Source organism: Salarias fasciatus, chromosome 15 (genome assembly GCF_902148845.1).
Source record: "Salarias fasciatus chromosome 15, fSalaFa1.1, whole genome shotgun sequence".
Taxonomy (NCBI): Eukaryota; Metazoa; Chordata; class Actinopteri; order Blenniiformes; family Blenniidae; genus Salarias; species Salarias fasciatus.
In genome coordinates, this window is record NC_043759.1 from 19047789 (window position 1) to 19073244 (window position 25456).

Genomic DNA, 25456 nt, shown 5'->3' on the forward strand with positions numbered 1-25456 from the left:
CTATTCTCACTGTGAAGCAGGAGCATAAAGCACTACACCACAGTACAGGCCCTCAGTGTGAATCTCTAAATAAAACCAAATTAAAACAACAAAAAAAAAAACTGGATGATGACTGAAGCTTTGCAGAATGTACAGTACCAACATTTCTTCCAGGGGATAGAAGTCTGGTATTTTCTTTTCCATTATATATGGTGAATTTTTTTTCACATCGTAACAAACATCATGCAAGTCTAAAATTAACTTAACTTTGATCATTTCAGAAATATGACAACTCTTCCTTTCAAATTGAGAATCCCTGCTTTGATTTTTTTTTTTTTTGTTCTTTTATTCTGGTGTGATTTTATTTTATCCTGGAGGAGGAAATGAGCTGCTGTTAATGTTATAAATTCCACTTGTGCTGTTCCTGTAAAACAGGCCTATTGTGAGCTGACGTTTATGGGGATAAAGACAACAAAAGGAGAGACCCGTGAATAGGTAATGACTCAATCTCGACTCAGCAGGATGTGAATGGATCCAGCCATGCCTTGGTTTTTCAGAATGTCGAATTCCAACAAGCGGACGAGCGTGTGCGAGGGAGTCTGTGAGGAAGTCCAAAGTTTTCCTCAGAGGAATGAAATCTAAATGGAAGTCATCTTGAAAAAAAAAAAAAAAAAAGGCCCCAGACTTCAAGTCTCCGAGTTCACCATGGTTGAAATAATGTCCACCAAACTATCGAGTCCAGAGAGGTAGCCGTCCTCTCTGTTCCCCTCCACCCATGACGCCCGGTGAGTGAGTTCCTGCCCGTCGGGAAGAGGAGTTGTTTTCCCGAAGTCGATCATCCAGACTTTGGCCCGTCCCTTACTGTCGTGGACGAATAACAAGGAACTGCCAATCACCTGCATGCGACACAGAGACAATGGGATTACCAGAAGAAAGGAAGCGGCGGCTAAAAACGGGCGCCTTTTCTTTGTTTTCGCTCGACCTGACGTGTTTGTTCGCGTCTGTTCAAAAGTGTTATTTCATTTCCTGTTTCGTGCCCTCAGCTTCTTCCATGGGACAGTGTGAAACTCAGTGGACGTGTGATCTGAGCTGTGGCTGCATCAGATCTGACACATCGGCATGTGAACTGCTGTTTTCGAGTGTCGCTTAAACACATGTAACTGGTACGGAAAAATGAAATGCCCGAAGAACACTTACACACCCTCAGGGCAAAGACATAACATTACATCTCAATTATACAATCCAATCTCTATCAATGTGACCAAAATCACACTCGTTCATAAAAAGTTGTAATTGTGTGCACATTCCAGTGAGCGTGTCTTCACCTCATGGGTTTTGAAGAATGGAGAGATTTCCAGAGTGTCTCTAATTTCTTCAAGCCTGGTTAGATAACACCTCTGCAAAACACAAGAGCAACAAAAAAACACTTTCACACAACGTTCAATCATCACTGATGTAACTTCTCAGTTTATCCCCGTCAGTCATATTCAGCTGAAAGCTGCACAGTGCAAGTGAGTGGGATTTAAAGTGAGCAGTAGGAAAATTAGAAATGTGCCTCAATCAGGGGTGTAAACTAACACTTAAAGGTCTTGAGCAGTAAAGTTATATAGCAATCAAAATTTATAGATAACAACTCCAACTGTTTGTCCTTGTTAAAAGATGTACATTTAATATATTTTCACAAAACCTGAACAAATTAAAGTTTCAGATGAAAAATGAGTGTAATTTTCACACTAAGAGTTTTTCACTAACACCTCCTGCTTGTTTTTTTCTCCTCGAGTTATGTTGTACCCAATAATGCAACAAAATGACGTAACTATTGCTTTATTTGGATCCCTGTGTCCCAAAATGTGTTTCACTTCAGGGAAATGTTGCAGAAAGCGTGACTCCTGCAGCCTGTGTCTCAGTGTTGTATTATGTTTTTTTTAATCACAGTATTTTTGCCCCTGATGCTTTGGGGACCTAAAGCTATATGCGCAGTTACATTATTGGACTCTGCTTTCTATATCTAACGACAAAAAGTGATTCCTTTTTTTCAGGGTTGAGTTTCGGCACACAGCGGTTACGGTCGGGGTTTTGGTAATCCTCCAGGAAATGAATGTAAGTCAATGTGATGTCAGTGTAATGTCCTCTGGAAGGATGTGTGTATGTTTCCCACGAGGTCGCTAAACCTTCAGCTCCACTCCTCGTCTGTTTTTTTTTTTTTTTTTTTTTTTTTTTTTACTTTTTTCCGGGGCTGAAGGATTTCACACGGAGCGAACGCACTCACCAGTACGTCCTTGTTTCCTCTGACGAAGTCTTGGAACGCCACCATGACTTGTTCTCTCGTCTTCGTCTTCTTGAAATCTCGGTTCACCGTGCCGTCTTCCTTCTACACGAGAGAGCAGAGGTTTAGCTGTATATGACTATACATTCTGTTGTCTAGAAGGTGGGGGACCCGGAGAAGGAAGGAAGGAAGGAAAGGTTTCACCAGAAAAGCAGAACGGGGTGAGGACCGAAGGAAACAGGAAAGGAGATATTTTTAGAGGCTTAGACTTAATTCAGGGAAACAAATTAAGTTTGAATCCCACTGATTTCTGCGGCCGTTTGACTAATATTAATGGTGAATCCATGATTTATTTCACCATTGCCTAATGTGACAACAATGCTTCTGAGCAATGACTCCTCTAATGAAATTGTTAAAAGGAGCATTCCCAGAATCCAGTGCCACAGCCTCATATTAATTATCGTGAAGTGTTGACGTATTGCCGGTTTGGCTCTGGAGGGATTTCTCTCCTCTTGTGATGGTAGCTACGGTGGTCAGACACCGACCAAAACACACTCGGGTTTGCAGCCCCAACACGATCCAGGACTTTCAAAAACAGCGAGCACGGGATTTGTCTGGCATCAGAACCGCCGTCTCTTCATTCGAGTGAAGAATCTGAAGAATTCCTGCAAATGTTTTGACTACTCAAAAAGTGTATAAGCTCTTGCTGAGTGCTCAGCTGGTAAAAATACCACTGCGGGCTTCCACTGAGCAGAACACACTGCATTGGTACTGATGGGAAGAAACAGTTTTCGTACAGCGGCTACACACAGCTTTTTGTACAGAATTTGCATGTTCTGCCTGTATATTGAATTTCTCTTCCTCACGAAATCCCAAAACAATTATTTACGGTTAATCTGAGATTCTGAAATGACTCTAGATGGGAATGAGTGTGTGTGTGTGTGTGTGTGTGTGTGTGACCTGCCCAGCCTGTACCCTGCACTCAGCCACAGTCAGCTGGGATCTGCTCCACTGCCCTAAGTTGGATAAAATTGTATAGAAAATACATCGAGGGATGGACATACGTTACGCAGCACCAACTATGGCATTACGGGTCCGATCTTAAAAATAGAGCATGATTCAAAAGAGGATTGGATCAGGACGACATCTTTCCTTCTTCTTCTTTTTTTTTTTTCTTATTATTTTAGCTGCTTCGGTGATGAGCAGGGAACCACGATCTAAGTTGGAACCCTGCCAAGGAGAGTCAATTTAACCATAAAGGATCAAAAACGTGGAAAATGTTTGACTTTAAATCATGAAAATGTAGATGTTTATATTCCGCTGATCAACTGCTTCATTGTTTAAACTCCCAACGTTTTCTCCTGCGAGAACTAAATGGTGGAACTGGTGGCGGTGAAGGGCGTCCGGTGGATTCTACCTGCAGCGGTCACCAGCCTGTTCGCTGCTTCACAGTGGAATAAATGAGCATTTCTTTTCCCGCTGGCTGCCAGGCAACACGGTACTATTTACAGACAATACTATTTCTTTCCTTTTTTGTCAAAGTACAGGACTTTGTGTATGTGGATCACACAGACACACACACGCACACACACGTACAGAAAAGACACACATATATGCAAGAAACTGAAGCTAATGCGCATATGAACCTTATGAACTCTAATCCAACCATTATCCCTTAGGCGCACACAAACACACCACACACACACACACACATGCACACACACACACAAAACTCTGTTTCTGGGGATAGCCCTCAGTGTCATGGCAACAGACCACCGGGAGTCCGCGAATGTCCTTATATGGCCACGACCCTCAAAAGAGACAAAAAGATTTGTGTGTTTGCGTGTGTGTGTGTGTGTGTGTGTGTGTGTGTGTGTGTGTGTGTGTGTGTGTGTGCACGATGTCAGTGCCAGATGCCGGGGAACATGCAGCTGCCACAGACAGGTCGCATGTATGACAAAGGCTCCAATGCATAAGGACACACACTTCAGAGGAAGTCTCTGGTCAAAACAGGAAGTTAAATCATGCCCCCTGAAAGACACACACACACCACACACACACACACACACACACACACACACACACAAAACCCTGAACACAGAGGTACACAAAACACTGGAAGAAAGGAGGGAAGGAAACCTCCCTGCACATGCACACGCACATGCACTCACAAAGACACACACACACACACACACACACACACACACACACACACACACACACACACACACACTCCACTGTCTTTGTGTGTCTCACCTTGACTCCCTCTATTCTGAATCCCAGGGTGGCCGTGGAGCTGATGGTCTCCCTCCACTGCATGTACCGGGGTTTGGTCACGGCCTTCTGGTCGTTCTCCTCGTGCGTGGGCGCGTTCGGGTCCACCTCGATCATTTTCTGATACATGTCGGGCCGAGGAGAGGGCTTCTTCCGAGCCTTGGTCAGCTCTTCCTCGAGGTAGGTCCTGAGTCACGAGGAGGAGGTGGGCGGCGAGGAGCGGAGAAAACAGGGTGGGACAGAGACATGATGGGATACCAGCGCAGAAAATGACACTGTGTTTCAAAATAGTGTTCCAGGGGTTTCAGTTTAATCCATAGATTACAACCCCAAATAATATGGCTTCCTGCAGCAGTGCTGTAGCTCAGGACTGGAGTCTGCCCCCTCCCTTTTCCCCATCAACTAATTATTGCAAATAATAGCTGGAAATATTCCGTCATGCCAGTGATTAGCAGAGTGGAGACTGACCGACACGCCGAACAACACCATCGCAGCGATACTGAGCCCATCCTATTTTTATCTCCACCAGGTATCATTTGCATAATTAGCCAGATACAGCCAGCGGACAGTGATCAAATCAGTGAAACGCCATTTTTGGACAAGTGCATTATTTGCAACTACTTTTGACTTTACACAGCAGTAATAGAAGAAATATCTTCAGGACTTGATCTGATTAAACAAAACATGAACATATAAAGTCATGCCGGGAAAAGTTTCCCCGAAATGATGACCTGAAGTTGACGCTCATGATCACATCAACTCCAAATCCCAGATTAGCCAGACATAATTAAAAAAAGAAAGTCAGAGTAGAATGTAACCACAGACATCACAGTTCAACCCTGAGGGAAGAATTAATGATCTCTACTTCAGCTCCATCTTTAGCGTAACGAGTTCTTACTTTTGCATAAATGCTAAAAAACAATGTTTTCTCACCTCACTCCCATCTTACAGTCCATCACACACGGGAAATCAAACTCAGCCAGCAGATCCTCCATCTGGTTGTACTTCTGGCCATCCTTCTCCACGTCTCCATGGTAACCAGGGACGTAGGGGCGAAGCACATCCCTCATCAACAGGGACAAACAGCGCTGCTCACATTCACAGTGTTTCTAAAAAGAAATACCAAAAATAAATGATAGTTGTTTTTTTTTTTACCTTTTACACCAGGCTCTGCTGCATATGTACAAGATAAATGTGGAAATGTTTAAAGAACAAAAGATTTCAAGATCATCTCACTGCAGTGAAGAAGATGTTGAAACGTGAAAAAAAAAGTACGTCTTACTTTTAATATGCGTCCATTTGCACCTGCCTTGAAACTCCCTGAAAAAGACACATATTGGAGAAGTTTGTCTTGAATTGGCTTCACTGGATAAGATTGGAAGTCAGAATACAGAAGTACAAAAATATATCCAGTTGAAAAATCCTTGAAATATATAAATTCTTTAAGGTAGGCTACAGAATTTCATTTTTTAGATCTTGGCTCATGTATAGAACTGCTCAAATAAATACCTGCATGTCCAGCCAGTTGAATCCAGGGGTATTTCTTCTTGAAGGACATGACGAACGGCGACCAGTGAACCATGTTTTTAATCTTCTTCCAAGACTTGTGCTGCAACCACACAGAAAAGTAATTATTCTTCGCCACAGCGCTGAAATAGAGGGCGAGAGTAAAGATTTGAACATTTCACAACTGTATGTCTGCTCGGTGAAACATGAACTTTGTCTTATAAATGTTTAATCTCTCAGGTGGCTGCGTATTACTGGTGGTTTAAGTTCAACCCGGGGCCGATCCGCTGCGTCGCACTGCTTTGCTTAATGGCTTCGAGCAAAATAGGGCTTTCAGGACTCATAAAAACAATCAACCATGCATGCACGGGCACACGTGCACACGCACAGAGGGATATCCCTCGGCCTGCGGGAGCTCCCACACTCCCATTTTCTCCGGTTGTTTTATAACATTTTAACAAAATCCTGCAGGCCTGTGTCGGGGTTTCCCCTGGTTACACACACACACGCACGCACGGCCGCATACACACCAACACACACAGTGTTCTTTCTCCAAAGGCTCTCCTGATCCCTGGCAAGGACACACTGAACTGTGGGATGTCTGCCACACGCACATACAGACGAACCACACACACTCATTGATAAACACACACAGTGTTGTTGTTTTAACAGAAACTTGTTTTCTTCATTCAAATCCAGCCTAACTTTTTTGAAGTGAAGAAAGCTGGCAGATGGAGAAAATGTCTTTAGATTTGCTGAATTGAAACAACATAAATGACACAAATACATTTGAAAAACAAGAGCAAGTTGTTGCTATGAAGAAAAGCAGCATGCAACAGGGGTCAAGACGGTGTAACTGGGCCCAGATATAAAGAGATTCCCTCTTGGAAACCACATTTTGAAACACCGCTGATATGATGTCTACCTTCATAGTCGATAAATCTGCAAAGATTTAACAGTCAAACAATCCTCCTGTTCCATCAGAGGCTAATTTTGCTTCATGTCACACCTCACCAAAGCGACAGTGCATCACATTTTTAAATTCATAAGCCCAAACTTTTTTTTTTTTTTTATGCCTGCAGCATTACATCAGATGGAAAAATTCCACATCTTGTTCTGTGGGTTTAAACAATGCTCGGCTGTACGGCCCAGACAGTTACTACTGAACACAAGCGGCACTGACACCATTAGAAACCCTAAACATTCAAGAACTGCCCTCGGGGATTAATAAAGTATTACTATTCTGTTCTATTCTATTTATAAGCTTGTCCTCTAATGCAGGACGAGCCGCAGACGTTTTCGGTTTTTTTCAAACAGACAAAAAAAAAAAAAGAGAGATCCTCATTTTTATGACGTGATCTCATTTACTGAAGATTTCCTTTGCTATGCAGATACTAAGAGAAATAATATTGTGTCTACAAATATCTGCAGGAGAGAAGAAGAGAGCTGAGAGGAGAAGGAAAGAGAGGACGGATAAGATAAGGGAGAGGAGCACCATAGAAGGAGATCTATAACCCATGTCACATAATCTGGACCTGATGAAAATTCATCAGCTGATAGCATGACTATCTATGGTTAGAGATGCATGCACACACACTTTCACACACACACAGATTTTCTCTCTTTTTCCCTCCCCTCCTTCTGTCGGTGTGAAGCAGCAAAGAGTCACATGAGGGGTTTTTCTCTGCACCAGTGGAGGATTGAGAGAAAAAAAGCTCCCCCCCCCTACAAAAAGTAAAACACATTCACATGTGTCCGGGTCACATGGTGGAAACTAGCTCACAGTTAGGTCAGATGAAATCAGTCTCACACAGTCCAGACTATTAGTGCTTGCCTTATTCAGAGAGTGGGGAGCAATCTGGAAGCTTTTTAAAAGAACTACAGACTCTGCTGTTCATTATAGATCATGCTAAATGAGAATTAAATGATTTTCTTGCGACTACCAACAATATGAAGCATAAAGAGAGGAAACATTCAGAGAAAACTTCAGTATAAATCTCTGTGTGTCAGTCTGAAACACACGTTAAGCTCCACAATCACCGGCCGACCCGTCTCCACCGTGGTGTCTGTCCCGTGGTTAGAGGTGATACACTAATGGACACGCTTTGAAATCCACCACAGAAGTCTCTAATAAGTTCGGCTGGTATTTCCCTTGCTTGTTTTTTCCACCGTCTGCAGCCAGTTAGCGAGAGAGCAGAAGCATGAGGCTACAGTTTGGTGAGTCGCCAGAGTCTGCACTGTCTCCATCTCCTCAGAACGTCGTCTCTCTGCCACGCTGCCCGGCGGGAGCTGGCGGACGAGAGCTGCGAAGGGCAGGAGCACGGGAAAGTCTAGACCACGGCCTGTGTGAGTAATAGTGTGGAGCTGGAGATACTAAGCATACACTCAAGACTCTCTCTGAGGCGTAGCAGTGTGTAGTCCTGTAAAATGTGACCAAAGGATGCTGAAAATCATTAAACAAGAAAATGTAGCGTAAGGTTTAACCGAAATAGAAATCAAAGCTGTCAGCGCAGTACAGGTGACGGTACCTGTGGCGGCGGGCTGCTGCGGCGAGGGATGACACTTAAGATAAAGAGGGCTCCGATTGGCAACACAACACTCCACAGTGAATACAGCCACGCGGTCCACATGACGACCGGACAAACGTGACAAGACGGCTGATCTGCCCGGCTCTCCCTGCAACACGCCCAAAAACTCCGGCTCGGCTCGCTCAGGCTCACATGCTCCACTCTCGACGTCCCGCAAAGTCTACACGTGTGTGTCTGGGTGTGCGCTGGGATAAACAACTGTGGATCATTTGATTGGCAAAGCAGAGGGACAAACAAAATCAGGACACGCAAATGTGTGCATGGGTCAAGCCGGATGGTGCCGAGGGCGTCCGAGGGCATCCTGGGAGTTTTCGGTTTTCATGACGCGTGTGCCTGAAGGTGTCACCGCGCAAACCTGTTTTTGTTTTTAGTCAGTTTGTGTGTCTGATTGTGAGACCAAAATACTGTCGCAGAAGTTGCTTCACAATCATTCACTCCACCTCACAGACCTCCCTCACAATTCTTTTTCTTTTTTTTAATTAAAAATTAGGATTTCTTCACCAAAAATGAAAAAGAAAATATCTTGCTGTGAAAAACCATGAATGCTGTAAGTCCTGAGACACCCACAGGAGCAGATGGACGTCGCTGCCAGGAAATAATTCCTGCAAATTTACTGTGCGAAGTAACGTTTCTTTTTTTTTTTCCTTTATGAATTCAAGCACTACATTCTCAAGTGCATGTGTCCATTTATTAATGTTGCATTAAAGTGATGACAGATGGAAGTGCTTGAACTGGCAAAGTGAAGCTGCTCCTTCTTCCTACTGCTCTGCGGCGGTCTCTCCTATCTCTGTCCCCAGACAAGCTGGATGACAAGGGCGAGCAGGACGCAACACTAAAGTTTCCATTGAGAGAGAGAGAGAGAGAGGGAGAGAGAGAGAGAGAGAGAGAGAGAGAGAGAGAGAGAGAGAGAGGGAGAGAGAGAGAGGAAATGGTAAGCGAAGGAACTTCTTACAGACAGGAAGTTGGGGGGTGCCGCTTGCCTCAGTGACAGTATTTTCCACATCCGCCGCTGAGTACAAACAAGCAAAAAAGGAAAGCAGAAGAAAAGGCTTTGCCGTCTGTCAACAACAAAAAGAGCATGGAGTGAAAAAAAAGAGGCACTACAGTACAGAGCCCTTCGATTATCACACCGACCAGTGTGAATCATCAAACTCAACTGGAGCTATTTTTTGACACAGCACGTTTATCTCACGCGATTTAGTGAAGAAAAGATCTCAGATGGATGTTTACACGAGCAACGTGCGCCCATGCAAATGTGCTGTTTTCTGGTTGACCACTCGTGCCTACGCTGCACAGGACAACCAGATATTAAACATTTGCATGTAAGTCAGGGTGAAGAAGGAAGGGTGTGAAATAGATTTAAATAAAAACACTTTGCGGGGCAAAGGGTAACTCCGGGTTAAAAATATGTAACGCCGAGAAGCCAGGGAAACACTGATGTGTGATGGTGTGCTCAACTGGGACGCACAGAGGAAACAACAAGCCTGATATCGCTCACCGCAAGGTCCCTCTCTGCAGATACACACTCTGCAAGTGTCTGAGTCTGCAAGAGTTTACACCGAGACACACACGAGCTTGTGGTGCAGCGTTTGTGGGGCAACCCGGCGAGGTACTGCATTTCCAGTTTTAACCCCAGAAGTTTTAACACCAAAACAGTTTTAATCCTTTAGGCTGGACAAACCCTAGAAGTGCAGTGTGTTTCCACTGCATACAAGCTGGAAACGATCGAGATGCAGGCGGTGAGCGACATGCTTGGGGGGCACGTGTCGAATCGCTCAGCAACCGTCTCTGGCCAGCAGAACAAAAAAGCCTCGCAACGGTGACGGCGACCGAAAGGCACGAAGCAGGGAGCGCCTCACGGAGAAGACATGTTTGTTGTTTTGAAACTAAATATTGCCGTGAGCTCTTACGGACGCTCCATCCTATGCACTTGGAGTCCTCTAACCCTTTTTTGCAACCATGTGTCACAACCAGCAGGGTTTCCCCCGGGGCGCTGGACCCGACACTGACGATCCGCCTTCAGCCGAAAATGTCAGCGTCTGCAGCGGCGGCGGCGCTGACCCCGCTCCTCCAGCACATGCATGCTCTCTCACACAAAAACACCAAATAAAGAATTGACCGGTGTTTCCCCTCTCAGAGTAAACTAAGTAGGCACTCTGCAAGGCAGGCTCGCACACACACACATACACACACACACACACTTTACAGCTGTGAGAGGGAAACTCGGTTGACGTCACGGGGTTGCTAGGCGACTCGCCGCCACGGTAGTGAAAGATTTTCCACTGCAGTGCAAACACAGTGTGTGTGTGTGCGCGCGCGTGTGTGTGCTGATATTTTGTGACAGTTCGCTTGAATTACTGTGGTGGATGCAGGACTGACAGAAACTCTTCTTTTGGCGCTGTGAGGTCGATTTAATGTAGAGTGGAATTAAAACTGCGTCAGTTTGTGTCTCTTACATGAAGATAAATAACTGGAACGTGATCCAAAATTAAAGTTTAGAAGAAAAAAACCCCCAAAAAAACTGCCGCCACCGTGGGTTTAATGTTGCGGCACATTCAATTAACGAAAGTGGTGTGTGCAGAGAGAGTGTCAGAGATAACACACGGTGTGTGTTTTACAGTTACAGTCTTCAGTTAAAAAAAAAAAATGTATGTTTGCAGAACTAACTTCTTCATTAGCCGCGTCTTTGCATTTTGTGAAGTTGCATCAAAAAGCCTTCGAAAAATGTAAGCTGTAGCTGAAGCAGTTGCTTGTCTCTAGTCTTTCTCGAGTCCTGTCCTACTTCCGTCTGACTGTGGTTTCTGCTTCACTACCTTCAGCTCTTTGCATCAATTTCTACAAAAGCAGAAATGAGGGGCTGTAGGTTTTCTAAATGACCACAGGATTCACAAAGGTGAATTCTGAACAGTCTGGCCTTACATACACAAATTATTTATTGAGTAATTCTTCAATTTAAGGGGGATTTCTTTAGGCTTTCCTGATTAAACATGTTTTTTTTTTAAAGGCTGATGATTAAAAAGCATGTTTTTTTATAATTTCTATAAAATTTTGGTGCCACTTTTCACTTCTTTGCACACAACCTTTTTTTTTTTGATGAAATTACATGTTTTAACTGTGTAATCTAAAGTAATGACTGTGTTAATGTAAATTTGGACCTTCATCTCGGAATTGGTAGACCTTGAAGAACCTCATTAGAAGAGATAATTCCTCAGAGTTTGCTGTTGTTTGTACTGCCATAAAACCCCACGTGTAGCCGCGAACTCTCCAGCTACTGTGCCGGAGGTGGATGTTTTTACACAGAAAGGTTAATAACTGGCTGACATCTCATCAAGGGCAGAGCTGTGCTATTGCTGGCTTCATTTTCCTTTTTATTCCACCTCACTCGATACACAGGACGACCGTCGAAAGGAAAAATACTGACGCCGATCGACTGCAGGTGCCCTTTTTTTTTTTTTTTTTTTTTTTTTTTTTTTTGCTGCCAACCAGGAAAGCACTGGCAACACGTATGTGCCTCCTAACCTTGGAGGGATGCCCAGCAGTCAAACAAACAGCCAAAAAATGTCTTAATATGGTTGCGTTCATATCCCAGGCTCCTCCACTGCCATCAGCTGAGTATCAAAAAAGAGCTGATATCATCTGAAAGCTAATGGGCACACTCAGCAAATGTGTTTAAGCGAATTTAAGTGAACACGAAAAAGAAAACCGAGTCCGTGTATCAAAATAGATGTGCAAGAGCATAAAAGTTAAAGTACTGATTGTACATTTTTCTCATACATGGTTCTTTTTTTCTCATACACCAGTGTTCATATAAAATGTACCTGTGGCACACCCTTTTCCTCTCATTGTTTGCTTATCTTTCTGCTTCTTTAAGTCAGCAGTTCACTCTGATTCTCTGTCTCTCTTACTCTCTCAGTGTCTCTGCTCTCTCCACCTCTCCTACATACCTCCCACCTAAGCGAGCATGCTTTATGTGTTTCTGCACGTTTGTCTCTCTCGCTCACATACAGTCAGACCCAATCCACGGCACTGTGACGGGCCGCAGCGAGAGCATGTTTGACATTCCTGCGCCTGTAATGAGGGAAATCCGTGTAACTAATGAATGCTCCTAAACTATCCAAAAAAACAAAAAAAAAAGAATGTCGTACTTGGCCTGGGGGGGGGGGGGGGGGGGGGGGGGAGAAAAAAAAACAGAGGGGAAATATGCAAAGTGCAATACAAACACCATTCAAATCTATCAGCCAAATTCATTTAAACAAATAGTTTGTGATCCTGTACACCTGGGAGAGCTCAGAGACAGGGAGGAGTTATTTTATCACATACGCAACAACAAGTGTTTAAAAAGCTGTTGTACGCCGATGACAATGATGTACTATCATTTGCAAGCAAACCCAGGGAACATTCAGTGCTTTCACAGCAAGGTAGGCCACGCTGGGCACATCGAGGACGGGCGCTCCGTTTAAGAAGCACTCCAGAAATCAGTTATACAATCCTTCGTTAAGTCGTGCTTCAAAGGAGAAGTGAGATGGCCTCGTGAACTTTTGCTGGCTACAAATAAAAACACATCCACCCACCCACCCACGCACGCTACATCCCCAAACAGGCCTCAGCCTCCTCTCTGAGTGGCATCCAAGTGCAGGCTCAGCTTAAGTGTGTGAGACTGACAAATTCTCCCGTTTTTCCTTTGTCCATCTCTCTCACACACACGCACACACACACACATACGAACAGCTGCATATTACCCACACACAGCAGAAAACACTGCTACACACACATACACAGAACTGGCCTTGTTAACTGTGAATAATGTCAGAAAGTACTCAGAAAGAGAAGCTGAAGTCGGTTTGACACAGGAGCTCCCGCCACATGCACAGGCACGTTCGAACGCACGGCCGTCCAATCAGAAGCTTTTGAAATGAGCCCACCCAGACACGACGGAGCGGCTTCTGTTTCCCTCCTCGGTGCGTAATTCAATTTTGTATACCGGTGTTGCACAGCTGTAACTACGACAATAAGGCCCACAATGCAACACCAGAGGTTTAACCCAGCCTCCTAACTGTCCCGAATCTCTTTGTGATCGTGTAATAATTTAATAGGTGCCTTGAAATGTATTGATTGAGGTGATAAAAAAAATTCCATTATTAATTGTAACCTTTTACATGTACTGGGGGGGCAAGCATTTCTGTTGTTGGCTGCATAAGACTGGTATGTGTTACAACCACACCACAAGCTGACAATCTGGTTGATCCTAGGAGGTTTCCTCTCACCATACTACTACTTAAACAATAGAGAGGACTCAAGATGCCATTGCTAGTGTTGATCGGTATCTGATAAGCTATATTTAAGCATCTGTTCCTTGTTGACATCCTTGGGCATCATTCTGCATCATACTGAGCAATTCATCTTATTCACAAGTATTGCAAAAGCAAAGGTGTTTTACATGGACTTACTGCTTTCTGCTGAGAAGTGAGAAGAGCAGGGTTGAGGAGCTGCTCTCCTTTCTCCGTGTCACTGGAGATGTCCTCCTCCGACTCCTCCCAGGACGAGGAAAAGCCGGCCGAGGAGGCGGAGGAGGACGACAGCTTCCTGAGCGAGCGGCTGGAGTTGGGCCGGGGGCTGCAGTTGGGGCTCGGGGTGGAGCACGGCACGGCGCTCTGAGGCTGGCTCTCCAGGCCGTGGTCGGTTATTATGACCGCGGGGATGGAGGGGGGAACGCAGGCAGCGTGGTCGGACGGGTTGCCGTCGGCGTCCGGCGAACACGTGGAGCGCTCGCCGCTCTGCGCCTGGGGTGGAGGTTCATGTTGACCCTCCAACGTGTTTCCTTGTGCGTGAAGCGGCGTTTTAAGGCTCAGCGGATTTACTCTCTCAGTCTGTTCTCTTTCATCTCCCACCAGTTGTTTGTTTTCTACCTCTCCTCCGTCTTTTTCTCCCATCGTTTCTCTCAGTGTTTTCCCATCTGTTGCTCCGTCTTTTCGTAACGTCCCAGGGGCGCCCTGGACCGCCAGACTGTCTAAACAGGGAGCTTGCCTTGTTGTTTCTGAATGACAGTCGGTTTGATCCATCAGAGTCTTGCGCTCTGTTTTTGTAACGCCGCCGTCCTTCTCAGCCTCGCTCCTTCCTCCCTCTGTTGTTTCTTCCTCCCTTCCTCTCCCATTTTGAACAACAGAGGAAACTTTAGTCTGTTGTGGGTGAGTCATTGGGTATTCAACAGCCGTGATTTCTTGGCCGGGGTGGGCTTGAGTAGTTGTTCGTCTGGGAGATCGAGGGCTGCGCTGGAGCTCACTGTTAAGCACCTGGGCACGGATCCCGGAAATGTGAGCCTCGAAAATGCCCACTTTACCCCTGACCTGAAAGGCAGAGAGTGAAAAACGATGTGATCGCAGCCAGTGTTTGTTGTTGTTTTTGGAGAAACTGCACAGAAATGTACAAAGATCTGGTTCTTTTTAAGACTCGGTTAAAGCAGGTGATCCCATCAGAGGTGTCAACAAAACCACTACCGCTGTTAGAAATATAAAAGGAAATGGTTAAAAAAAAAAAAGGGGGTGAAAAAACCCCCCATAACACAACGGTTTTGAGAATGTGTCTTGAAAGGAGCATTTTCTACTGCTTGGTGATGATCAGTTGAAGAAATGAACAGTTGGCAATCCTCGAAAGTCAATGTGTGACTGTCAGCAGGTTCGCACGGTGACTAATAGAGGATGAATTTCAACGACTGCACCAATCCACCAATGCTTATGCAAAATCTTTAAAACAGTGAGCAATAGCACTGCACAAGGATACTTAGTTACTTATATTTATATATTTTATATATCTGATGCATATAGCAAACAAGGGTAAACACGTATGCTGGCTGGAGAGATTATAATCCGATTACACGCAGGATAAATGATAAAAAATCAAGTGGTTAACATCACATGTTTTTTAATTACCTAACTTTTTTTTTAAAATCCCTAATCTATTAACCTTGGTTTATGCTTATAAATTCCTCAGAGATTAGAATCTCCCTTTAACCACATGTGCTGCTGCCTTGTATCAAGATAACGTCTTCACTTGGCTTGTCAGGTATTAGATCAGGGAACAGAAACTAATATTTTACTACTTCAGTTATGCACAACTTTCAAAGCCTCTCTCACTCTTGTATTTTAGAAATTATTAACTACAGTTGTGTGAAAGCATTTCTCACAACTGCTGCCTTGAAAGCATATAATACAACAGAAAAAAAATTAACATTAAATATGTTCAATAAAAAGGTGAGATGAGAGCCTTCAGAGTCGTAATAAGTTGCTCCATACTGGATAAAGATTGAATGTATTTTAATATCCTAAGAGATCAATCACCTCCACGTTCTGCAGCTCCCTGTGAATCTGCAGCAGCTGTGCCTGGCGTCGCCGCTCCTCTCGCCTCTCTCCTCCTCCCGACTCTCCTCCCCGCTCCTCCTGCCCGTCTCCTTCCCCTCTCTCTTCACCGCCGGGCGAGCTCAGGCGTCGGACGCGCCGGCCCACATTGACTCCCAGCAGCTCTGGGCTCCGCGGGGACGGGGGGCGGGAACGAGGGGAGGTGGGGCTTGGCGAGAGCAGAGATGATGATGTTGGGAAGACAAAGGTTTGACCCAGAGATCGGGGGCTCGTCTACGGACGGACATACAAGGCGGGATTAGCAGAGCACCGAAAACGACACAGGGGTCAACGACAAATAAGGTGTGGGAGTATGAGCACAGGGAAAATTGTAATTTAAAACGCGAACGTGAGTCAGCACATCTTCATGCTTCCTTACTATGTACTGTATGACATTTCCAGCTGTATTCAGCTGTAGTTTTCAGTTCAAATCAGGGCACAAGAAAACATGAAGTCCATAAGCCAACAGCTGGATAGTTAAACCCAACGCATGCGGTTAAAGCTGTTCGTCTTGTCGAACCTGATCCGTCACTGATCTGAATTAAGAGGGGTTGAGGTGAGCGTTGATACGCTTTCGTCTTCGTTAACACAGTTTTCTCAATATCGTAACTGAATCATGACTTCAAAGTCCATTTCTTGCGATTATTTTTTTACACATTTGACATTTTTAATTATCTTAATGAACATTTTGGAGTGAAGCTTCGTCATATCAGGTCTCACATCTCACCTTGGGGCTCGTCGGGCTGTAGGGGCCGCCACCAAGCGCTCCCCCACCCAGTAACTGGCAGTAGGTGCTCCGATCTGGAACCGGCAGCACAGGCCGGGCGACTGGGCTGGTCCTGGTCCGAGAGGAGGAACTGGAGGAGCCGGGCTGGGTGTGAAACTGATTACTGCTGCAAGACAGAAGCAGGGATGACAGATTTGAATGTATTTATCAAAAAAACCCATCACTGCAGATATATACAAATGTAAAAACCTGAAAAAGACAAGAGCAATTCTAAACGCTCTCTCACACACCTGTGAGAAATCATTCTTATCTGTCCAATCAAAAGCTTCTCTGCTCTTACACACAGATCAGGCCTCAGGTATGTGTTTCCTCTTTTAAAGTTTCCCTGGAAAAAACGTGTCACCATTCCAGCCGTGGAAATAAAAACACATACCTGTTCATGACTCCGAGGCCATTCAGGTTCACGGCAGATGCTGCCATCCCCGCGGCCAGGCCTGGGGCTCTGAGCGCCGGGCACACATCTGACAATCTCCCCTGAAGCTGCAGGGCGGTCTGGAGAACAGCTTACAGCCGCCGCGAAGGGCGCCCGCTACTGAGAGAGCAGAAGGGAACAGGACGTCACTCCCTGGACAAAAACGCTGTAATTATGAAAATGTCAGACCCTAAAACAATCTAATAAAATCTTTTCCACAGACGACAGATACGGGAAGGGCAATTTTCTATTCCTGGAAAGGCATCCCAGACTATGTCACACACAAAGAAGATTATTCATAAAGTTGTGCTGCTGACCCAAAATAAAGATATCTTTGTTCACGCTGGGAAAAAAAAATAAAATAAATTAAATAAAACAGAAAGTAAAAGAATGGGTAGAATGACGTAGACAAAAATGTTGCAGGGAAAAATATTCTTACTTGCTGAAAATAATTTAAACACAGGTCTGCTTCTGATCTGAATGAAGCAGTTGGTTCATTACAGAGTTACTCACTTTCAATAGAAAGGATTTTTCTTTTCACTGCTATTTTTACACCATTCTGTCTCCAAAAACCTCCCCGAGGTCTGCAACTACATTAAACTGTTTCATTATTGTCTTCAAAGTGGCAGCAACACGATAGCGAAAGTTCAGCCCGATCAAAGCGGGAGCAATCTTTTCATCGCCCTCGGCCCGCGCCGCACTGTTTGCTTGTAGCATTATTTCAATGGAAAAATAATCAAGGCTCGTGGAAAAGGGCAGAGTCAGGCAGATACGGAGGAGAAGTGAGGTGGGAAGGCAGAGAAGGAAGAACAAAAAGTAGCAAGAAAATTAAAGGCTAAATAAGCAGAAAGCTGAACAATGAAAAGTTGCGATGAAGGTGAAGCTGATTCATCATATTTAAAATGACATGATTTATTTAAACGATCGAGTTTTCTTTCTAATGGAGGGCCTCTCTTTTCAAAGATTTAAGATGATTTCAGTGAAAACAAACAGGAACAAGCATGCCGTGTTTTTTATTTTTTCCTTCTCTGTGGCAGTGCGATGTGCAAGGAGCTGTTAATCTTGTCAGAAACGGCACTTTGAGAGGCCCAAACCGCTCATTACTGCTCCTGACCCGAGGCAGCCGGGAGGTGAGCCGCAGGGGGGAAAGTTATCCGAGAACCTGTGATTTTGCAGGGTGGAATAAAAAGGGACACGCTCCGGCTCCATTCACTGCGGGCCGTCCTTTGTGCTTTATGCGGTCAACTTCAAACTCCAGACAATAGCTTTGTGGTATCGTCACCTGCGGCGCAATAAGTTATGCAAAGAGGCTTCCCTCGTGTGACGGCTGGCATTCGGTTGGCTGTGAGACACTGAATTTGCAGATTGTGTTTCAAGGTTGGTCACAAAATTGAGCTTCGACATTAGAATGCGATTTGCTTAATGACCCCAGTGCAGAGGAGTGACTGCATGTTGGGCACACCTGACGGGCGATCGGAATCGACTCAGTGTTATGTCGCAATGAGACTCTGTTGAGTTTGCATGTTCTGCTGATGCCTGCATGAGTTTTCTTTGGCTACTTTCTCAGGAACCGAGTTGTTGTTCTTGTTTTCTGCTTAAATTTCCACGAACGGAAATACAAATATTTTTTTCCTGCTGAACAGTGAAACAAAAAACTCTCCTTGTCTACAAATCAAGAGCTTTTCCATCGTCTTTCCCTCCAGCATTCGGGTTTTCTTGTGCGTATTTGTATTGTCATCATGTGTGAAACTGCCAGATAGGACCTTGGCATGTGTTTTGATTTCAGATAAGTTAACACAACAGGTCATGAGCCACGGGGTAAACATGGGATTTCCTCGTCAGCGAGTGACGCAGCTAAAGAGAAAGAGTCTATTTCTTCAAATGGCTCGCAAACCACAAATGTTGCTTCTTCTTTCTTTTTTTTTTTTCCCTACACCGTATAATCAGTTCGCTCAGCTTATTGGAACTGAGTCAACAGAAAACAGCCGATACCTGCAGGAGATAATGAGACTTTGGAAGTGTGTGTCCCCGTAAACAGAGTCAGAGAGGAAGGAAAGAGAGGTGTTAATAGGCTATTCCAGTTCGGTTGTCTATTCTGAGGCCTTCATGCAGAAGTAGTGGATTTACTGTCTGTGAGGAGAGTAATGAAGCAGCGCTGGGCATCAGGAGCCATTTTCATCCTGCATGCTGCACACATCTCTCACTCAAGCACTGTTTTTCCTCGGCTGTGAAGGGGAACGCAAACACTTTTCCATGCTTTGAAGCAAAAGTTACACACAGATTATCTGCATTTACTCGATTATCACCGTAAGTCTTAGTTAAATGTTGAAACTCCGGGTGGTGGACCAGGGTTTGAATCCCAGCTGGAGCAGGAAGGGCGTAAGAAAACTGGCCAAGTTAAATCTACAGCGTAAGTTTGTTTATCTTGCTCTTGATCGTGCTCCGAAGAGATCAGCTGTAATGTTTACTACAGAGGTGATCTATTGCTCCACACTGGCTTCAAAAAGAGAAAGTGCACTTCTGTGGAAAAAAAAAAAAAAAAAAATAGTACGACATAATTTTCAGTTCTTCAGTTTTGCTCCTGCATCTCGTCATCGTCAAAGATAAGATTGAGAGCTAAATACCGTGAGTTTATAATACAATATAGTGGAGAAAATCATCTCTCTCTCACGCATACACAAACACACACTCCCAAGGTCTTCAAAATTGCATCAACCTTCACAACTTCACCTAATCCTGATTGTAACCTCAGTCTTCAAATGTTGTTTCTATGTTTAATATACACTGAATATATAACCGTTTTTACAAGCTACACAGCAAAAAAAATTGCACATTCAACAGCAAACTCGGCCTGCACACCCCTCACAAGAACGGACAAGGAGAAATGATGATGTGTGCCTGTGTGTGTGTGTGTGTGTGTGTGTGTGTGTGTGTGTGTGTGTGTGTGTGTGTGTGTGTGTGTGTGTGTGTGTGTGTGTGTGTGTGTGTGTGTGTGTGTGTGCGCGTTCACACACCTTAAGATTCACTTCTCTTGTAAGAGAAACATCTACATAGATATACGTGGAGCCCTAAAACACACACACACACACACACACACACACACACACACACACACACACTCTGGGTTGTACTCATGCACACACAGTAATAAATAAAAAAAAAGGACTTCTGCAGAGCGTTGTCTGTGTTTTCAGCACAGCTTAATGTCAGATGGAGTGGGACTGCGTGAACGTTCAAACTGTCCACTTGCCCACACAAGTGGGCAATAATCCTACATACAGTGTGCTAAAAACACCGCTACAGGAAAAAAAGAAATTGCAGAAGATGACTGTTCCTGAGAATTTAGTATCAGATGTTGTGAGGACAGGGCTGAGAGGCAACATGAGGACACGTTAAAACAGTATTCCAGTAACTTCTGTGGGCGATTTTGTCTCATTTGTACTGTTTAATAAAACTCCTGTTTTTTTATTATGAAGTGAGCGTGGGCACCATCAATGCATTTATGTTATGTAAGGCTTGAATAAATGCAGATGGAGGGACACTGTCATGGACACTGGGACATTTTTTTATCTGTAATAATACTCGAGTAATGATATTCCCGTTCCGCTAAAACAAAAACAGCTTCACAGCTTGGTTTTTATGGTCCTAACATCCTAAAAATAAAATTATATTCACCATGACGTTCATCTATTCCCAGAGGATGCCTCGCTTATACAGCTTTGTGTTCAACAAATGGGGTAAAGAACTCAAGCTGACCTTGAGAAAGACGCAAAAAATGTAAAATATCGTCACAGGAAGCCATGACTGAGGAAAAAGCATCCAACGCTTGGTTTTGGTGATCAGTTACTTTTAACAGCCACATTGAAAGCAAATATTTAAATGTACCGTCTTTTCACATAGAAACATTTGCTGTTTCACTGTTAATGGAAAGTCTGAGCCCTGAACTGCTGAGACATGTAGGCCATATTTAATTAACTTAACAAAAATCCATAAATGTTATTCACTTTTTCAAGTATTTTCAACACAATCCAGAAATTGTACTTTTCATCAGAGGCACAAACCTTGATGACCATAAGTAGCTGTTAGTTGCAGTCATAGTTATCTTTTAACTAATGCATATAATTATGTAATTACATTCTCATGCAAGCCCTGGCTCCTAGACTTATTTTAATTATAGATGCAATCTGGTAAACACTTTCATTAATAGTTAGTCTGAGGGAAGTGTAGGTTGACTTTGAGCAGACACACACGTGAACCAACATGTGATTAATGCAGTCATAACACATTTGAATGAACGCCAGCCAGAAAAGCTGAGTTTTAGCCATTTAAATGTCAATATTTGAGTTGTAGATCTCCAGGATATTAAACTTCTGTTCCACGCAGGAGTTGAAAGGCAAAGCAAACAAACTGGATCTATTTGGAGTCTTGGGCTTAAAACAGTTGTGTTATCAGGGCAGAACACACACTCTATATTCATCATGACAGCCTCGTGGAGGGTAAATTCCTTTGAGATTGCACATGTTTAAATGGAAACCTTTCTTTGTTTTTAGTCTTGCCATGTTGTGTGTAGCACTCATTTTTGGCTGCACAACACAGGCCTGTACCCAAACATACACCACTGAATAAAGTTGAAGTATTAATCAATCACATGCAACAACAACAATAGTAAGAAGAGGAAAGTGATCAGATGGAGGTGCTGGTGCGGTTTTTACCTGAAGAACGTGCGCTCGCCCTCTCCAAAACGCTCCTCTATCGGACAGGATGGTTTCTTTTTTTAACTGGCAGATACCAGCAGTAACGAGTAACGACCCGGGGATGAGTTTCCCTCCTTCACACCGGGATCACCGCACATCCACGGAGAAGACTGCGGCCGCCGCGCACCCAAAAAAACCAAAACTACTTCTCCTCCGGTCCTCCGGTGCGCTTTGTGTTCCTTCGACGCAGCCGCCGCCGGTGTCTTCTTTCTGCCGCTGCTCTCCACCTTCTTTCACCAAAAAATCCTCCTCCACACGTGAAGCTCTCTCTCTCAGTGTTTTTCTCACTGGAGGACCTCCTTAATGGAAGTAGAGAACTTTGGAGCGTCCAGCGGGCGCTCGCCTCCTCGCTCTTCGGGATAAAGAGAGTTGGGTTTGTTTCAGGGGAGGAAGGTTTGTGTTGTCATGTGTTGCTCGACACCTCGCTGCGCGTAATGAGGCGCTGTTAGTCCGCCGTGGGTTTGAAGCCGGAAGCGCCTCTCTCTCTCTCTCTCTCTCTCTCTCTCGCTCTCTCTCTCTCGCTCCCTCTCTCTCGCTCCCTCTCTCTCTCTCTCTCTCTCTCTCTCCAAAAACACTAAAAGCTCGTGCGCAACGGGGGGCAACCCTCTCAGCAAAGCGCACACTCGCAACAAGAAGCAAAAGTCAGAAGTGAAATGTTTGCTAAACTATAGACTCTTTTTCTGTCCGCACTTCACATCTAATGCAAATCTGCTGGCCTCATTGCGTAAGACCGAGCATCAGTTCTTATCGTTATTGCTTCACAACTTCTGTTTGTTTAGTTACTACTTTTTAAGATATTAATAGTCTACGTGTTATCATTTATAACCTACATCCTTATATTGTTATTACATATGTTGTATCCATCCAAGCTACAACAGGCCTAAAGTTCACTTCACTTTGTTAGGTGAATTAGTTTCATCATCCTCAAACTATTTGTGAGGAACCAATCAGAATGGAGGCCACGCCCCTTCCGGTGTAATTTGCAGTTAGCCCAGGTGTATGTTATCCGACATCATCTATGTCTCTTTATCCAGGGTGGTGGAGGCAGGATACGCCCAGTACAGCAGGGATGGGCAGCTTTAATCTATATAACAGCTGGAAAAATGTACAGTGAGTCTTTAACTTCAGTCAGCATGGAATCGTTGATGTGTTGAACCTTGGAATAAAAACAGTTATCAAGTAACTTTGTGAAACTCCAAATGATTGAACTGATATCTGGTTCATGGGATGCTTTCAGTCAAAAATTTCCAGTATATTTTATAACATTTAAATGTTCCACAATATTACTTGTGTACTGATGGATCCATCCATTGCCCATAAACTCAACATTCATTTCTCTATAAGTCATCTACAAAGGTGTTTCAGAGAATTTGGTCGTACATCTAACTGGCCTCAAAACCGCAGACACGCGTAACCTCACCAGCAAAGGACCTCCACTGCTGCAACGATCGCTTTGCAGAGTCAAAGAATGTCTATCAGAAACTGTCACGGGGAAGCTGTTCTGCCTCTTCGTCATCCTCATGGGTGTCTCAACCTGCCTGCAGTTTGTCGTCGTAACCGACTTTGAGTGGGCAAACGCTCGCATCCGATGGCATCTGGTACTTTGGAGAGGCGTTCTCTTCACGGATGAATCCAGGTTTTTCACCGTCCAGGGCAGATGGCAGACAGCGTGCAAGCCCTTGCGTGGGTGAGCGTTTTGCTCATGTTAACGTTGTGAACTGAGTGATCCGTGGTGGCGGTGGAGTTCTGGTATACGGACAGGTGCATGTTGTGCACAACGAACACAACTGCATTTTATTGACTGCATTTCCAATGCACAGAGATGCATTGTTGGTGCCGTTCGCACAAGCATATTCTAGTTCCTGCCAGTATCCAGCAACTTTGCAAAGGTTGGACGTAAATGGTGGTCCCAATAGATAATGACTGACTTTATGACCCTCCTGTACCCCGCAAAACAGTAAACCTGCACATCTTAGATAGATACTGCTTTCATAGAGCACCTGTACAATAATCCTGCTGTCTATTCAGCATCTTGATGCCACACCTGTGAGGTGGATGGATTATTTTAGCAAAGAAGTGCTCAATAACATAGATTTAGACACATTTGTGAACAATATTTGAAGCAATGTGAGGAAGGCTTGCACTTCCTCAAAGGACCATGGCATGCACCTTTTCACTGCTATTGAAAAAGAAGAAGAAATATAGCGAAGACGGGCTGCTACTCCTTTCTCTCAGTGGAAATGCACGAGAACGTAGGCCAAGTCGAGCCAGTGGCGTCAGTAGAGACGTGACATTAGATCTCTGAAATCTGAAAGCATCTCATGAAAAACTGGAGCAAAAACAAAAGTGTTCCGTTTACATGTTTGTTCAGTGTAACCGTATCAGTGTCATCAAGGCTGAAAACCTTGAGTTTAACCTTGTGATAAACAATTTGTGGTCCTTTTAAAAGTGATTTATCTAAAAACAGCTCAAATGTCCTGCACACTCGCGGGAGGACACTATAAATCTTGATAAACCGACCTCTAATCAGGTTAAAAACTGGATGTAATTCTCTTGGAAAATCTATTAGCTGAAAGAAATGAGAGGATAATAAATTGTTTCGCCTAAGCATGTGATGGAAACACATGTCCAAAACACAAACACACACAGTCAAAGGCAAAACACTCTTATCAGTGACCCTCATGGGTTTTTTTAGGTTTCTACCTCTGCTTTCGATGGACACTTTCTCACATTGCAACCATAATACAGTACTGTAACAATATAGCTATATGTGGTTAAAAAAATCTGTATGACAAATAAATAGTAAAAAAATTGGAAAGAATGTTTCATTGGAATGACAGTATTAGGGGTAGTTGTTGATAGTTTTACATTTCTATCACTGAATTTCCTTTTGTGTTTGTGCGGTTGTGTGTGTGTGTTTGTAGGGCAGTGTATAGACGAGTGCTGGAAATTGTCAATTTGAATGTGGGAAGCGGCGCAGCAGTAGTAAAATTCATTTTCCACCCGCAGAAAACAATAAAGCAGCATGAGGACATTTCTCTGAACGCGGTGACCCTGACTTTCAAAACACATCTTACATTACCGGTAGTCCAAAACATGAACAGAAACACTTATGCTGTTTTTATTGAATTTCAGTATAATTTACAACAAAATCATGAGCTAATATAAGAAATATATTGGACTCGATAATAGATCTAAGTATTGTGGAAAATTTGGAGTGCTATCTTTAAATGGTTCTGTTAAAATCAACATAGATTTCTGGTGTTTAGTATTTCAGATGGCAGCGAAAAAAAAAAAACAAACAAACATATTTTAACCAAAATATGAGACATGGCATGGTATTAATCTTTTGTGGTCTTGTCTTCTTTATGGTGGAAATGTTACTTTACAGAGTTACTAGGAATATGACTTGTACTATATTGATGAAGTTCACACCTACACATTATCACACCTCTGCAATATTTTTCGTTTGTGGCATGAAAGTTTTTTTTTTTTTTTC

General features: G+C 43.9%; 1 protein-coding gene across 3 annotated transcripts; it reads right to left on the reverse strand.

The window, feature by feature from the left end:
- Window positions 1–238: 238 nt before the first annotated feature.
- Window positions 239–22428, reverse strand: LOC115401765 (inositol-trisphosphate 3-kinase B). Of its 3 annotated transcripts, none has more exons than XM_030110081.1 (12): window positions 21916–22428; window positions 17165–17323; window positions 16732–16894; window positions 15948–16238; window positions 14061–14957; window positions 6029–6128; window positions 5802–5839; window positions 5453–5628; window positions 4502–4706; window positions 2249–2350; window positions 1305–1376; window positions 239–875 (listed from the first exon to the last, which is right to left on the reverse strand). In XM_030110081.1, the coding sequence occupies exons 2-12, from the start codon at window positions 17209–17211 to the stop codon at window positions 666–668; spliced, it is 2301 nt and encodes a 766-aa protein (XP_029965941.1). In that variant the 5' UTR covers window positions 17212–17323; window positions 21916–22428; the 3' UTR covers window positions 239–665. The 3 variants fall into 3 exon arrangements, with proteins under 3 accessions (XP_029965941.1, XP_029965940.1, XP_029965939.1); XM_030110080.1 differs by having other exon boundaries at window positions 16732–16897; window positions 17165–17320; window positions 21916–22426; XM_030110079.1 differs by having other exon boundaries at window positions 16732–16897; window positions 21916–22426.
- Between the last annotated feature and the right edge of the window lie 3028 nt (window positions 22429–25456).